At 39.3% G+C, this 15,490-nt stretch overlaps 2 protein-coding genes across 3 annotated transcripts; one reads left to right on the top strand and one right to left on the bottom strand.

Moving 5' to 3' along the window:
- Nucleotides 1–301: 301 nt before the first annotated feature.
- LOC128012937 (tripartite motif-containing protein 55-like) lies at nucleotides 302–6,000 on the bottom strand. The gene is made up of 8 exons (XM_052595535.1): nucleotides 5,742–6,000; nucleotides 5,259–5,428; nucleotides 3,587–3,764; nucleotides 3,340–3,435; nucleotides 2,184–2,417; nucleotides 1,848–1,870; nucleotides 1,650–1,774; nucleotides 302–833 (listed from the first exon to the last, which is right to left on the bottom strand). Exons 1-8 carry the CDS (start codon nucleotides 5,859–5,861, stop codon nucleotides 664–666), a joined length of 1,116 nt encoding a protein of 371 aa, XP_052451495.1. The 5' UTR covers nucleotides 5,862–6,000; the 3' UTR covers nucleotides 302–663.
- A 2,881-nt stretch (nucleotides 6,001–8,881) lies between these two features.
- LOC128012968 (uncharacterized) lies at nucleotides 8,882–14,923 on the top strand. 2 transcript variants are annotated; one of them, XM_052595580.1, is made up of 11 exons: nucleotides 8,882–9,078; nucleotides 9,259–9,339; nucleotides 9,461–9,571; nucleotides 9,679–9,756; nucleotides 9,879–10,073; nucleotides 10,161–10,630; nucleotides 10,741–11,068; nucleotides 11,200–12,001; nucleotides 12,125–12,334; nucleotides 12,663–13,582; nucleotides 13,692–14,923. In XM_052595580.1, exons 1-11 carry the CDS (start codon nucleotides 8,932–8,934, stop codon nucleotides 14,817–14,819), a joined length of 4,470 nt encoding a protein of 1,489 aa, XP_052451540.1. In that variant the 5' UTR covers nucleotides 8,882–8,931; the 3' UTR covers nucleotides 14,820–14,923. The 2 variants fall into 2 exon arrangements, with proteins under 2 accessions (XP_052451540.1, XP_052451541.1); XM_052595581.1 differs by having other exon boundaries at nucleotides 10,164–10,630.
- The last annotated feature ends 567 nt before the right edge of the window (nucleotides 14,924–15,490 follow it).

A 15,490-nucleotide genomic window follows, 5' to 3' on the forward strand; every position in this document is an offset into this window, starting at 1 on the left:
TGTGTGAAGCAGCAACAGAAGCACATCCTGTCACTGCTCACCCTCCACTGGGCCAGAATATATGCATTGCGCAATGTCCTGGCATCGTTATTTCAGCTCGACCACCGAGATGTGCGAACATCACTTGTTTACTCTTCGCCTACTCTAAGACCAGGGGAAGACAATCCTGTGAGCAAAGAGATGAGGCGATTACTTCCACAGATGTTTCTTCATGTAGATTAGGCATCTGCTGTATATGTGATACATCAATGCTTTTGGAACTGCACTGGATGTTGATTTGAATTAAATCTGTTACAAATGATTACACTCACGAGGGTAACCTTTTATTTGACGTTGATGTTTATAAATATGAAATCCAGGGAACATTTAAAGTGAATCATGTCATTCATAACTCAAATACCACTGCCGTGCCAACTGCAATGAAATACCACGCGAACACTCCCTACGCAGTAAACAACACCACAAATCTTGGAAGGGTTTCTTAAGTCATCTCCAATTATATTTAGTCATCTAGTGACTTTTCTTAAGCAGCTACTGAAACAGAAACAGTACCAGCACTGGTAAAATAGTCTGTTTTCAAACTGTAGGTGTCCATATTGTTTTGAACAGCTTGCAAAAAATGAACGCTGGATCACTTTGTGTTGACATTTGCACTTTGTGAAGCTAGGATGATGTGCCGGGTCTGCATGTGCTCAGGGGCTGTGGGGGAAGAAGGGGCGGAAGGGCTTCTTCGTTCAGTGAGTCCACTTCTCCCGAGGCTGTTTGCCCTGCCCGGCTGTCTGCATCGACAGCCACCTCCTCCTCGTCCTCCTCCTCTTCATCATCATCATCATCTGCAAACAATGAAAGTTTAAAGGAATAATTCACCCAGAAATCTAAATGTGCAGAAAGTTTACTCACCCTCAGGCCATCTAAGATTTAAATTAGTTTGTTTCTTCATCGTAACAGATTTGGAGAAATTTAGCATTACATCACTTGCTCACCAATAGATCCTCTGAACTGAATGATCCACATGACTGCAGTCTATGGGTTAACATCTTTTGAAGTGAAAAGCTGTGTTTGTAAGAAATAATCCTTAAAGTGTTTTAATTTTAAACGGGCCAAAATACCAGTCTATAATACATAATAACGCTTCCTCCGGTTAAGAAGTTCACTGCGTGTTGTCATCTCACATCAAAATTCATTGATATATTTCTTCTAGTGCTATCAAATGATTTATTAATCACATCCAAAATAAACTTTTTTGTCTATATACTATATGTATGTGTACTGTATATAATTATGTATACATAAATACACACACATACAGAATATATTTTGAAAATATTTACATGTTTTCATTTATATTATATATATATAATTTTGATGACCTCATACTGAGTATATACAATACTGACAGTTTTTACACCATGCTTCTGATGGAGTTTAGTAAATTAACTGACAAATCTGATGAATATACTGAATAGCAAAGCTGGCTTTTGAACTGGCTACTCATTGAGTCACGATTTGAAAACATGCTTTAGAGGCTTCTAAATAGCACATGAAAACGTTATTTTCAAAATCAATTCAACAAGCTAACTTGATTTAGACCAAGACATGTTGATAGTCAAAGTTGAATCAGCTTAATGAGCATTTCAGGTGAGTTGTACCTCTGGCGAAGTCGATATTACGTAGAGCCCTGCCCTCTCTTTTGAAGCTCACAGAGTAATGATCCATGTTCTCATAGCCACGCTCCACTCTCTCCAGGTGCGAGGTATTCGATGCCTCTGCAATTCTAGCCAATAAGAAATCAATTTGTGTGTTTGTTCAAAATACACATTAATGTTGCAGAAAGGATCAACACTTACTTTTGCAAGAGGGGTTTGGTATTCTGTACGGCATGTGTGAAAGAAAAAGAGATTTTTTATTTCAGATAACACAAATTTTGTATTAAATATACTTAATTTCTACAGGGTTCCCACAAATTGTATCAATCTTTTTTTATGTACATCATTCAGCGCTGACATGGATTTCCATGCCAGTCTTTTAAATTCATGGATTTAAGTAATTAAGTAATTAATGCCAGAACTTTCTTTTTTGGGTGAACTGTCCCTTTAAATAAATTGTGCCTTATAAAACGAATAATACAAAAATCCATGATTGTGTTAGCTCTGTATCTATAATCTATTGTAGGGATAAAGGACCTGTAAGAAAACAGCCATCTCAGGTTCTTCCAGTGTCTGGATTCCTGTCTCCATGATTTTGGCCATAGACTCCAGATGATCTCCATACTTCCTTGTGAGCCGACGTATGTAATTGAGTTTCTCTTCCTGTTCAGCGTTCACTTTCACATTCATCTCTCTCTTCCTGTCCTCCAGGATGGCGTACAAATGGTCAAACTTTTCACACACCTTGGATTTTTGTCGCCTGCCATTTTCCTATAAATATATAAAAAAAGTAAATCAAAATAAAATGTATTATATTTATTATATTTATACTTATATATATACATATATAAGATATTATGTTGCACAGTTCTTTAAATAAATCTGTTGTTTTTTCTATTCTAATCAAAGAATCCTGAAGAAACTGTATCAAAGATTCAACTGTTTTCAACATTAATAATAAGAAGAAATGTATCTTAAAACGCAAATCAGCATGATTTCTGAAGGATCATGTGACACTGAAAACTGGAGTAATGACTGCTAAAAATGAAGAAGTTTTGCCATAACATGAATAAATTACATTTTAAAATATATGAATATAGAAAATAGTTGCTTTAAATTTTAATTATATTTTACAATATCACAGTATTTTTCCTTCAAATAATTGCAGCCTATGTGAGCCTAAGAGACTTCTTTATAAAAATCTTAAGATCTCTATGTAAGCGGTATGTAGCACATGATCATATAATATTTTACGAAAGAAAAATGCCACTTTATAGGCTATTATTGGACGACTGGAACACAGCCATAGTGTTTGATGTAAATCGCTAACTACAGACCACCACAATTTAAGAATAAGGTTTATGTGTAAATGCACTCTGTAAATCAATAGTTTGACTGCCTGCTCCTTTCTTCGACCGTATCTAACCCTCAACCTTGTTCACAATGACTTTCCGTCAGAGAAGCCATATGCTCAACAACAGAGATGGCTCATTTCTGCCTGCTTGTCAATCATGGAGCCTCTGTGAATGCAACTGTGAGGTCTGGAGAGAATCCAGCTTCCTGCCTGCCTGGCTCGTCGATGCCAAAGCGTGTGTATCTATTGTCAGAGGAAGCGTTCTTACATTCCTCATCAATAATCCTGCTCTTATGCCAGGCTTTGGGGAGGGAGAAGCCCCCACACAGGGTGACTAACCTCTATGCTTCTGCAGGTCTCCTCCAACTGACTGATGATGCCTTGGATTCTGTCATTATTGCCCACCATCATTGCTATTCTATCCGAGAGCTCTGTCTGGAGATGAGGACGTGCGTAAGCATATTAACACACAACTGTAAAAATATATGCTGCACACACAAGCACATACACACTGACGCAAACTCTGGCGTATTTATGCAGACAAACATAAAATATTCATATGCCTGGAAAGCGCAAGAGTTTTTACCTTTTGCGTCTGGTAAATACTGTTAAGAGGGGCCACTTCACAGTCCTTATGGGCGCCAAACACTTTACACATAGAACAAGTGGGTACGCAGCAGCTCAAGCAGTAAATGTTGATTTTCTCATCCTCATGGACTTCACACATCGGTTGGTCAACCTTCTGTTCAGGAGAAGGTCTGCTGCTGTGGAGAATAACAGATCCATGAGTATCAAAGTCTGACATCTGAGGTTAAACAGTATTTAATAAAACAGATTCTAAGGTTCAATGCCTTTCGGCTTTTGCCTCAGATGTGGACAGGACTTCAAATTAATGCCTAATGAAATAACTTTAGAGTTCAGATGGACATATTGAGGGTTTGTTATGTGTGTCAGGTAGCCTAAGAGATTCAACACTGACTGGTGGAACTAAAAATAAATTTGCTGCCAGCTGACTGTCATCCTTAGCCTTCTGGTCTGTCTGAGTCTCAGGTCTTGGGAGACACATGGACGCTAGGTAATCTGTCTTTTGCAGTGAAAAACACTGATTTATAGAGATTTAAACATGAACCTCTCATTCAAAAGCTGTTTTTGAATTCATAAAGTGAAACGCTTAAGTGGGATGCAAAGTGACAGGGTAGTGGAGAACTTAATCGTTCAGCCTTGGGGAATTTCATTCTTAAAAGGATGTCTGCTCTTTTTTTGTTTTCTTTTTTCTTCTTTAATGAAAAAAGGTTTCTTCATGCACTTTACTTAAAGGCCAAAAGATTATTACCTCTACAATAGAGGTAACTATGGAAGCCCATTTCCAACACATAAGAAAAAATGTTTTGGTAATTAATAAAAATATAATATAATATGCAATTACATTAAAAAAAGTTTTTACAAATTTTGACAAGCCCATTTGGAAGCCCACCACACAGGAAAAGTAATCATGCGTATAACAACAACAACCACAACAAAAAGTAATTATTATATCAGAAATTTAAAAAAGGCCAGTTACATTTTATAATCATCTTATAATTATGATTTACCAAAGCATTTCTTATGTGGTGGAAATGGGCTTCAGTCTGTAAATTATAGCCTATTAATAGAAATCACATTAGTTTAGACATTAATTGATTAAATGTTTTAGTCTACAGAGCTCCAGACTAAACAAAAGTGAATAGGAAGAAGTTATTGACTCCTAACCAGCAGCATTTATAACCAATATCTATTTGTTATTTCATTATATTAGAATACAATAATTCCAAAACGCTGTTGAGATTATAACTAAAATTAATGATGGTAATCTCAGGAACATAAGGTACACATAACAGTAACAGTTCCTGGTTTATAAATCGGTTATAACTGAAAAATGTCTCGCGGCTATTTGTATCGAATCAGCCTGCTATAATTGTTAGGACTGACTCATTAAAAAGAACGTTGATTAACGAATCGAGCATCACGACTTGTGTGCAGGAAATGCTGCTGCGCACTAGCAAGAAAACAAAGTTTATCGAAATGTCGCCAGCTATTATTATTTTTTATCACTGTCGCCAGTTTTGGGTCACAACTGGTAACATTTTGCTCGCAGTCTGGAGCCCTGGACTATATTTGTACGCTACATTTCTCTTGAACATTGTCATCACACAAGGGATCTTGTTAAACCATAAGGACATCCTAGAGCTTCCCGAGGGGTTTTGTTTATCAGGTCTAACCTGATGTACTCCTGCTTGTACATGTCAATGATGTTTTCCACCAGAAGGTTTCTCTGCAGACCGTAGACCCCATGGCGGTTCAGCACAACTTCATGCCTGCAGGATGGACACCTGAAACGGCCACCTGACGTCACTGTGCCTCCTCTGGTGGGAAGGTATGGATTTGAGGACTGGATAGGAAATTTGAGACAGCAAATGGACAAAACTCCTTATTTTTTAGTGATTAATGTTTATTTACAAATATGTATTTTAGCTTTAGGTAGAACACAAATAGTCTGTGTTTAAATAAAAAAGGCGATTGAGGTGAAGCAACACTATATTAGAATAAATATTAGGCTACAGTAAAATACAACAATTAATATAACTAAATAAAGGTTCTAAAACCTCCACACATAAATAAAACAGTTTTTTTTTCTAAAATAGGGTATATCAATATTTCTGTGATAAATGTTGTTAATAAACAAAAAAAAATTGAAACTGTACCTGGAAAATGTCATTGGCACATTTCCGGCAAAGATTGTGTTGACAAGGAAGAATCACAACCGGTTTCGTGAACATTTCCAGACAAATGGGACAAATAAGCTGCTTCTCCAAGCTGTCCATCCTGATTTGATGAGCAACGACTTAAATTGAGAATGAGACCGTTTGTGACTGAGAAAATTAAATTGCCCCAGTTCTTGTACACGGGGTGAAATCAGGCCCTCTCCATTGCCCAACCGCCTGTCTGTAGCCTCTATAATGAGGCTTGGCATTCCCCCACGCCTAGGCCCACTATCGCTGAGCGCTGTTTTTAGAAACTGCACGTCAGAGGTTGCCATGTTTACTTGCCCAAATGTGAAAATGATACGGTTGACTCAACGTGCATCTCTTAAACACAGTAAACACAGAAAATATAAAAAAACGTTGATTAAATAAATGATAATAAAAATATTACATATTCTGCATAAAAATACGATTTAAATATGATTATAATTTTAGTATTTTTGCTTTTATGAGAAGATCAAAGACTTATCAAAGCACAAAAAAAAGTTTAACAACAATATAGGCTACTACAAATTCTACTCAGTTTTGTAACGTAGCGAAGTATTATGCAATATACAGAGTATCCTCTTGAATTCTATGATATGGTAAGTGTTCTTGTAATGATAACATTACCACACACAGAGAGTGCACACACTGTGAACACACACTGGATTTATGCTGTGGTGCCCGAGGAGCAGTTTGGGGTTCGATGCCTTGCTCAAGGGCACCTAAGTCGTGTTATTGCCTGCCCGAGATTCGAACCCACAACCCTAGGGTTAGGAGTCAAACTCTCTATTGCCTTTGTTTCCAAACAAAGATCACAGCGCCGTTTTGCGTCTCTGAGCAATGTATGGTGTTCACTGCTTTTTGAAAAAGAATCAGTTGAAGGAACGATTCGAATCACTTATCAGTGACAAATGCTTAGTCAAATACTTTGTCCTGAATGAATCAGCTGTTTTAATAAATTGGTTGAATCTCAATGACTCTTTCATTAACATCCACTTCCTGCCAACTACTGGCGGTTTTAATTTCATATTTCGATTTTTAAAGAGCAGTATTTATGCATTTGTAACTGTAGGTTAAATGTATCCATGTCTCTTCTGAGATACATTATCCTAAATACATCTAAATATCACTTTAATAAGCACTTTTCAAGCACAATATCAGATACTTTTACAAACTTTCACAAAAGATATATTCTAAACGGTGACTTCAACGTCTACCTAAGTCATTTTCTGGTAAGATATCTACTTTTACACAACTGTGTCTTTCTACTTTATATCAACCACTGATTATACTACAATTGGAAAATACTGTGTAAACTCATCTGATCGGCGTGATGACGTTTAATGTCTCCACATTGCCTGTAGTCTCATTTAGCAACTTTAGCAAAGGTCTTTTCAAGAAACTTACCAGTAAAAAATAAAATAAAATAAAATAACTCACGAGTTAGTGTAACTCGTGTGTTTTATACCGTAGCGCAATACACGTTTTTTCACATGCAAATTTATTCTTATTGGTTTTATTATTACCATGGCATGTACTGTAATTGTATCAATGCATCTGACATTTTTCACTTAACGTTAGCCTCAGTAGACTAATGTTGAACATTCGGTTACATTATTTTCGCTTTTCAGTTTTGTTATTATGAAACGATAATCTATCGATTACTAGCGTGTGTTACGGATTTTTGCTTAGAGTAAATGACACGTTGTCAAATTATGGCTTAGATAGAGTAAATGACACGTTGTCAAATTATGGTAAAACAAAAACAAAGGTATTTCATAGTCTCCTTTAAAATCCTTAAAATCGAAGCGCAGATCTGAGTTCCTTCGTACCTGACAACCACAAGTCTGTAAAATTAATCCAATAGTATGCCGACTTCTATCTTTTAAAAACCAATCACGTTATGACCTCTATCTTTTGAAAACCAATCACGTTACGACCTCTATCTTTTGAAAACCAATCACGTTACGACTTCTATCTTTTAAAAACCAATCACGTTACGACTTCTATCTTTTATAAATCAATCACGTTGCGATCTCTATTTTTCCGCGTCCAATGAAATGGCAAGGTCTATTTCTCATACACCAATCACGCACGTCCTCGCCAATTGCATGTAATCTCCGCTCAGGTAACGTTAAATTATTTACATTCCGCTCATGTATGTTATTTATATCTTGATATGAATGAAATGGTTTAGGATTTTTGTTCTTTAGGAATAGCAAGATTGGCCATGTAAATTAGCCTATGATTACCGCTTGATACTACGTAACGTCAACTGTCACTGATGTGTAAATACTATTACGACCGGAGCTAACGTAACTGTAAATATGTCGAATTTAACCGATTAACAAGTTTTCTCAATGAAAAAAAAAATGCTTTTTATTGAATTGTAATAAGGTTCCACAGCTTTTTCCAAATGCGGCATTTGAACACACAAAATAAATTTGGAAAATGTTAATGTTTTGTTTAACTTTTACACGTATGTTATATGTTTGTACATATGTTATGACCAGTCAAAAGAAGTGAATGGATAAGTTTATACATTCAGGTTCATGCCCTTATCACATGGACACAGTTGAAAGACCACAATATGTTTAATCTGAGTATTTGTTTTAGTCAAATTAATCCATAATGCTATATATTTATTTATTTATTTATACTCATAAACGTGTTGTATGAGCCTAGGTCATTGAGACATACAGCCATAATAGAAAGATCTATCACAACTTGTTAAGACTCTATGTAATTGTTCTTATACTTTTATTCTTGTTATAATCTTATTATATGTATTTTTTTATATTTGTACAAACATACACACATACATACAAACATATATATATATATATATATATATATATATATATATAAATGTTATATAATTGTTTTGACATAATATATATGACTGAATTGTGCAATTGAAATGTTTCCTCTTGGCATGAATATAGCCCCTGCTGCTGACATGGCATTAAATAATAAATAAATAAATCACAACATGTTTTATGTAAGATAATAAATGTATTATAATGGATTTATAATCTGCTATAATATGGCGGTCGTTCTGGACCAGGAACACAACTAGGAACACAATGCTACAGGCTACAATGGCAGTTAGTGTAACGTGTTATGTAGTGTTTCAGGCAACGACATGGCTTCAGCTAAGTCTCACAAAGGCATGAGTAATGCTGAATGGCTTGCGCGTCTGGAGAGTTTTGCCCAAACAGGAGTTTGGCCATCTACACAGGGGAATAGACCTTCTCCCCGACAAAAAAGATGGCATGAGATGTATCAGAAGGTAAGTTATGCAGCTAGATTCATGGGCAAACTAACAAACTTTTTTGACAATACATTGTGGTATTTTTATTTATGTGTATGGTTAAGTAATTACATGTAAATACAATGTTATATTGATATAATTATGATGACTTATTGCTGTTTTGAGATCCAGTGTCAGAGGTATAATTCATGTTCACAGATAGAAAAGTGCCCTCTGCAAATGAGGGGACAGACCACTCTTCTGAAGGAAGCTCAGACATGTATTTGTGGCTTTCACAAGGTAACTTCAATTAGCCTGGTTCAAGTTGCATAAATAGATAGATGTGTTTGCAACATCAATGTGTCTTTATATCTAAAATCACATTAGGAAGACTGTTTTGTACTTTATGCATGTGTCACAGGTTCATCCACCAGTCACAGGGGAAGCATCACAGAGCACCCCGGCCCAAAGCACACCCTCTGTCAGCGATGTGTCATGTCCTGCAAAGAGACCTAAACTGACATTGTCAATGGTAAGCAGACCACACTATTGCATGCATCACTGCAGATACTGAAACATCTCAACCTTTAACTATAGTGTTAGGGTTTTGTTATCACTAACCATGACAAATCTTTTTAGTTTGAAAAGTCAAGGTTTGGAGGCTCACATGTGGCAGCAGCAAAACCTAATTTGAGCACCCAGAGGAAAACCTCTCAGGTTAATATTAAAAGACATCAAGACTTTTATAATGTCATCATGACTTTATCACTATGTAATTTTAATGTATTAAAAACATGGCAATCCCCTTAATAAATTATTCATAATGTTTGACTCCACAGATGTTAGAGCACTCCAGTTCAGCTACAGTTTCATGTCCACCCTCTGATCCTCATCCTCCTCCATCCCCCAAACCTCATCAGCCCGTCATCCAGTCCTCCTCTTCCTTCTTCCTTCCTCCACCTCAGAGTTCACAACGCATCAAAAAAACAGCAACGCCATCAACTGTTTCTGAGAATACTGTTGTGAGGAGCCCAGTAAGATCTCATTCAAAATATATACATGTCTTCATCATTTAATGCTCTCTTAGCTTTTATTTAAACCAGTGTTTTTTATAATATCAGCAGGTCTCATCTCAGCCAGAAGATCTCCCCCTTCTGTGGCCACAGACAATGCCACAGCAAGACCAGAAGTGGGTGTCAGAAGCACTTTTTAGGGTTGGTGCAAAGGGAAAGCTGGAGCTGCGTGAAAACCTACAGTTGTGGTATCACCCCCCACCACCAGCCCTGTTGTACCACCAAGCTCCAACACCTGATAGGTTTTTTTCACAGCGTCTCTTGCTCTGGATGCCATATAAGCTGTGGAAGGTGCGGCTCCAGTGTACTAACCCTGCCTGTGCCAGGCAACAGCTGTGTGGTGGTGGACTGCACAGGAGGGTACGACAGGTGTTAGACATTGACAGATACTACAACCTGGTGACAGAGACCCTGATCTGCACCAGGTGTAGAACCAGCTATCTGTCCTGGAGTCAAGCTGTGCTGCAGCAGTTGGACCTGGCCCATCGATCTGAATTCAGGGTCATCCTCACACGCAAGTAATTATTTTGCAGTCATTTTCACTTATGTGCTACCCTTTCTGATAAATATTTCCTACAATAATTAGATACCTTATAATAAGATACTTAAATGAATGCTTTTTTCCAAGGTATGCCTGTGACATTCGGGTTCTTCGCTTGCTGCGTGAGAGGGGCATGGGGAATGGCCCAGTGAGGATCATCGGCCAGCTGAGAGAGAACCACAGTGAGGAGTGGTTGAAACGTGCGCTTCGGTACACATCAGAGTGTGTGGCCTTTTTTGATAATCGTGGCCTGCATCCGCTGCACTTCCAGGAGCCACCACCACTTGCTTCAGTACCCAGCTACAAATGGCTCCTCACTGTATATAGTCAGGACATTCTCAACAGGCTCGATCACATAAAGGCCAGCATAACATCCACGTATGGATCAATCTTAAAAATGGATTCAACTAAGAAGGTCAGATAAGCTGCTTAATTGACTGTACCCTTATCTATAATGTATTGTTAGACCAAGAGAGCTTTATTTTTTTCAGTGTAACTGATTTGGATGCATGTTGTATTATTTGCTATGCTTATTGTTTCTTTCAGATCACCAAGAAGTTGAGTGGGCCTGCGAAAGGCACAGCACAGTGGCTTACCTCAGTGGGCAATGAGATAGGTCAGGTGCTGATGAGTGTCCTGACTGCGAATGAAGGGGCTGGGTTAGACCTCATGGCTGCAGGGCTCATGGAGCGATACCGGAGTGCTGGTGTTGATCCTCCCACTATCATTTATGTGGACTGTGATTGTTGCAAGAAAGTGGGAGAGACTAAATTGAAGAGGCGGTTCAGCGGCTGGCCAGATGTCATCGTCCGCCTAGACATTTGGCATTTTATGCGACGTCTGGCAGTAGGGTGCACCACTGACGCCCACCAGTTGTACCCTACTTTTATGGCAAGGCTGTCATCCTGTATTTTTGAGTGGGATGCAGGGGATCTCACTCTGCTGAGACAGGCCAAAAGGGAGCAACTCATCCAACAGGGCTGGCCTACTCTGTCGGAGGCAGAACTGGACCATCATTTAACTAAAGCTGAGCTGCTCCAGCACTGCAGGAGGAGAACACGGGGAGAAGAAACCACTTTCCGCCTCCTTGATATGCTCATCAGAGAGCTCATGGGTGGCAAGGGGAATGATGCTCTTGGTGTTCCTCTACTTGACAGTGTGAGAATGCAGCACATCTGGAATGTCCAGAGGCGGCACATCACCTGTATCCAAGACCCTCCAAATGTGCCGCTCTATACTGAAACTGGAACTACAAGCAAGGGTGGGGTGGTTCTAAAAACTTATCGTTGTGCCAGAGGCTCCACATCCCTGGAATCATTTCACTGCCACCTAAACAGATTTATTCCAGGTTTGTCATGTCAGAATATACCACATTTTGCCACTAATTCCTGTTTATCAAGATATTTGCAGATTAAATTTTATGTTTTGCATTTTCTCAAAGCAATATTTGGCTTTCTATTTCTTTTTCTAGGGAACAGCGCAAACAGCCTGAACTTCCAGATTTATCTCCTGGAAGGTTTATTACGCTGGAATCAGGACCGGGCTGAAGCTGCTGTTGCAGATGGAGGTTCAACTCTGCGCTCTTACACAGGGGAGCTGGTTTACTCTGTCAATGAGAACTACAATAAGTTGTATGGCAGGAAATTGGTCCCTAGCTTCACTCCACCTGCAGTATACACAGGTAAAAATATTTTGATAAATGCAGCTCATGATGTAGCATGTTTTTGGTAAAATTACAAGTGCTTTTGGACAATAATAATGTAATTTTGACATATCAGAGAAAAATTATACTACCAGAATATTTATACATTATTCTGTGTTCTAGGTTTCAGGGCAGAAAATAAAATACATAGTAGAATATAGAGTAATCCTGTCTTTTTATGATACCCTCTGAATTAGATATATATTGTTCATACAGAAGTGGACAACAAAATATTTACTGCATTTCTAAATAAACCTTTCTGCATAATTTCCATTAAAAATGTTTCCTGTTACAAATATTTCCTCAGGGGAGCTCATTGGAGTACAGTACTTGTTGAGGCAGAATAGTCAGCCCCTGGAGGACATGTGCCCTACCTCTGATAGGACCTCTCAATTGCTGGAGGAGATAGATGTGGAGGAGCAAGTGGAAAAGGATGAGGGTTTCATTGATTTCTTTGGAGAGGAAGCCACAGTGGCAAATCTTGTGGCATCAGATGACTTAGTCCTTTCAGGTCCACCAGTTCTACCAGCTGCACCAGTTCCCAGTGTCCAGGCTCCTACAGCTGCACCACTGCCCAGTGTCAAAATTCCACCACTGCCCATTGTCCAGACTCCACCACTGCCCAGTGTCCAGACTCCACCACTGCCCAGTGTCCAGACTCCACCACTGCCCAGTGTCCAGACTCCACCATTGCCCAGTGTCCAGACTCCACCATTGCCCAGTGTCCAAACTCCACCATTGCCCAGTGTCCAGACTCCACCACTGCCCAGTGTCCAGGCTCCACCACTGCTCAGAGTCCGGGCTCCTTCAACTGCACCAGTGCCCAGTGTAGCTGCATCACTGCTCAGTGTCCAGGCTCCACCATTGTTCAGAGTCCGGGCTCCTTCAGCTGCACCAGTGCCCAGTGTAGCTGCACCACTGCCCAGTGTCCAGACTCCACCACTGCCCAGTGTCCAGGCTCCACCACTGCTCAGAGTCCGGGCTCCTTCAGCTGCACCAGTGCCCAGTGTAGCTGCACCACTGCCCAGTGTCCAGGCTCCACCATTGTTCAGAGTCCGGGCTCCTTCAGCTGCACCAGTGCCCAGTGTAGCTGCACCACTGCCCAGTGTCCAGACTCCACCACTGCCCAGTGTCCAGGCTCCACCACTGCTCAGAGTCCGGGCTCCTTCAGCTGCACCAGTACCCAGTGTCCAGGATCCTTTAGATACACCAGTGCCCTCAGCAATGGTAAAATTTCCTTTTCTATACGAATTGTCACTCATTTAGTTATCTGCCATTAAGCAGTAAACTTACTTAACAGCATGTAAATACCTAACCAACAGTTATATATTTCCAGGCTGTTGACGAACACTGCATTCCTGGAATGGACCGGGTGGATGCGTTGGCAGAGTGTCTGGTGGAGCTGCGCACACAGACAAGCCTCACACTTACCAACCAACAAGTTGCGACCATTGTGGGTCTGTGGCAGAACCTGGACAAATTTGATAAAGACAGGGTGGTGTATGCTGCTCGTCATCAAGACAGGCTACTTACAGGACGTTTTAGGTCCCCAAAAAAGAAAGCTGTCTTCACTCCTGGTGTCGACAGCACAAAAAGGTGTGTTTTGGGTTCTAGCGGCTCTCCAGCACAGTGGCCTAATTGCTGTCGCCTTGTTGAAATGATTTTCATAAGGTTATGTAACATCCACCGAAGCCCCAAGAAACAGCGGACAGAATGTCTGTCTAGATGGGATCTCATTCTTCGTGATTACAGAAAAATTCGGCAGCTAATCCTGAGCAATGGAACGGTGATGAGTGACACAACCCTTCAGCTAGTTGAGGTAAATCAGAGGACCCTTACGACATGGCACAATAACCGTTTAAAGGGTCAGGAGGTCTCCTTGCTGTTGCAAGGGCTGGACCTTCCAGAGGCACGTCCAGTGGCTTTGGATGTTTTGCCTCCAGCACGAGTACAGTCTGTTGTGCCTCCACAATATAGCCACCAGTTGCATACCTACCAGATGCCACCAGACACAGCTGGACAGGCAAAGACAAAGTTTAGAAAGATTGCGCCCTCAGCTACCTGTACATCTGCCACAGCAACTTCAATCTGGCCATCAGCCGTACACCCTCAGCGTTCAGCCACGTCCAGCCAGCTAAGGACAATTTGTCCCAGGCCGACAGCACCACACCCATTGGTTCCTGACACACCCACTGCCCCTGTTGTGTCTCAGATGTTTCTGGTGCCCTGCCCAGCCCCATTTTCCACCATTAACCCTGGAGCAATTTCCTCTGAGCCACCTGCAAATGACACAGCCACTCCAACCAAACGATCGTACAATCGCACTGTAAAAGCAAATTCGTGCAGAAAGTGTGGCCAATTTCGTACTCAAGAAACTGGCCATAGCCAGTACAAAGGCAAAATATATTGCCCTAATAAAGAAACAATTACGAAGGAGCAGTGGTTACAGATTATGAGAAGATAACTCATTTATTTATGTGTGATACATTCATTTTGTTCTCTTGGTTGGATCTGTTCTGTTTTTTATCTTCCAGCCATATTTAATGTTAAAGAGTTATACTGTGCACTTTTTTTTATCTTGTATTATTATTATTATTATTATTATTATTATTATAAACATGTGGGTATGTATGTGAATACACTATAATACATATGGAAATATATATACATATTAAATAAAGTTAAACTATTATTATTATTATTATAGAAAGGTTTATGTGTAGAGGAAGCAGTATAAAGTAAAATACCAAAATGTGTAGATTTTGATGTATATATTTATATATTTTTTTGTACTTATTTTATATAGCGTGTGCACTTAAAATTCTTAATTTTATATTGAATTTAGTACTTTTCCTACATTTTTTTAAATATGTATATAGTTAATAAATATATTTCTCTTTGACTGGTGTGTTGTATTTATTTGTTTTATTGAATGTAATGACATTCAGTTTACAGTTAAATTCAGTGTCACGTGTAGCTTTGCAGTAAGTAATATGATACAATAAAGTGTGAATGCCGTAATAAGGAGGTTATTTTGTCCCTACTGCCACAGGAAATGATTGCCTTAATAAATGCACTTTGACTAATGATAATGATAATGAGAATAAAATAAAAATCAATCTTAGAAACGAAAGA

The sequence above is a fragment of the Carassius gibelio genome, chromosome B24 (genome assembly GCF_023724105.1).
Source record: "Carassius gibelio isolate Cgi1373 ecotype wild population from Czech Republic chromosome B24, carGib1.2-hapl.c, whole genome shotgun sequence".
NCBI lineage: Eukaryota > Metazoa > Chordata > Actinopteri > Cypriniformes > Cyprinidae > Carassius > Carassius gibelio.

Bases quoted from the DNA above. Each gene is read 5' to 3' on its own strand.
- LOC128012968 (XM_052595580.1), top strand. From the start codon at position 8,932: ATGGCTTCAGCTAAGTCTCACAAAGGCATGAGTAATGCTGAATGGCTT. The intron at 10,631-10,740 runs GTAATTATTTTG...CTTTTTTCCAAG, and splicing joins AGGGTCATCCTCACACGCAA to GTATGCCTGTGACATTCGGG. The intron at 11,069-11,199 runs GTCAGATAAGCT...TGTTTCTTTCAG, and splicing joins AAATGGATTCAACTAAGAAG to ATCACCAAGAAGTTGAGTGG.
- LOC128012937 (XM_052595535.1), bottom strand. From the start codon at position 5,861: ATGGACAGCTTGGAGAAGCAGCTTATTTGTCCCATTTGTCTGGAAATG. The intron at 5,429-5,741 runs GTACAGTTTCAA...TTTCCTATCCAG, and splicing joins GTGCCAATGACATTTTCCAG to TCCTCAAATCCATACCTTCC. The intron at 3,765-5,258 runs GTTAGACCTGAT...TATTCTCCACAG, and splicing joins TACAAGCAGGAGTACATCAG to CAGCAGACCTTCTCCTGAAC.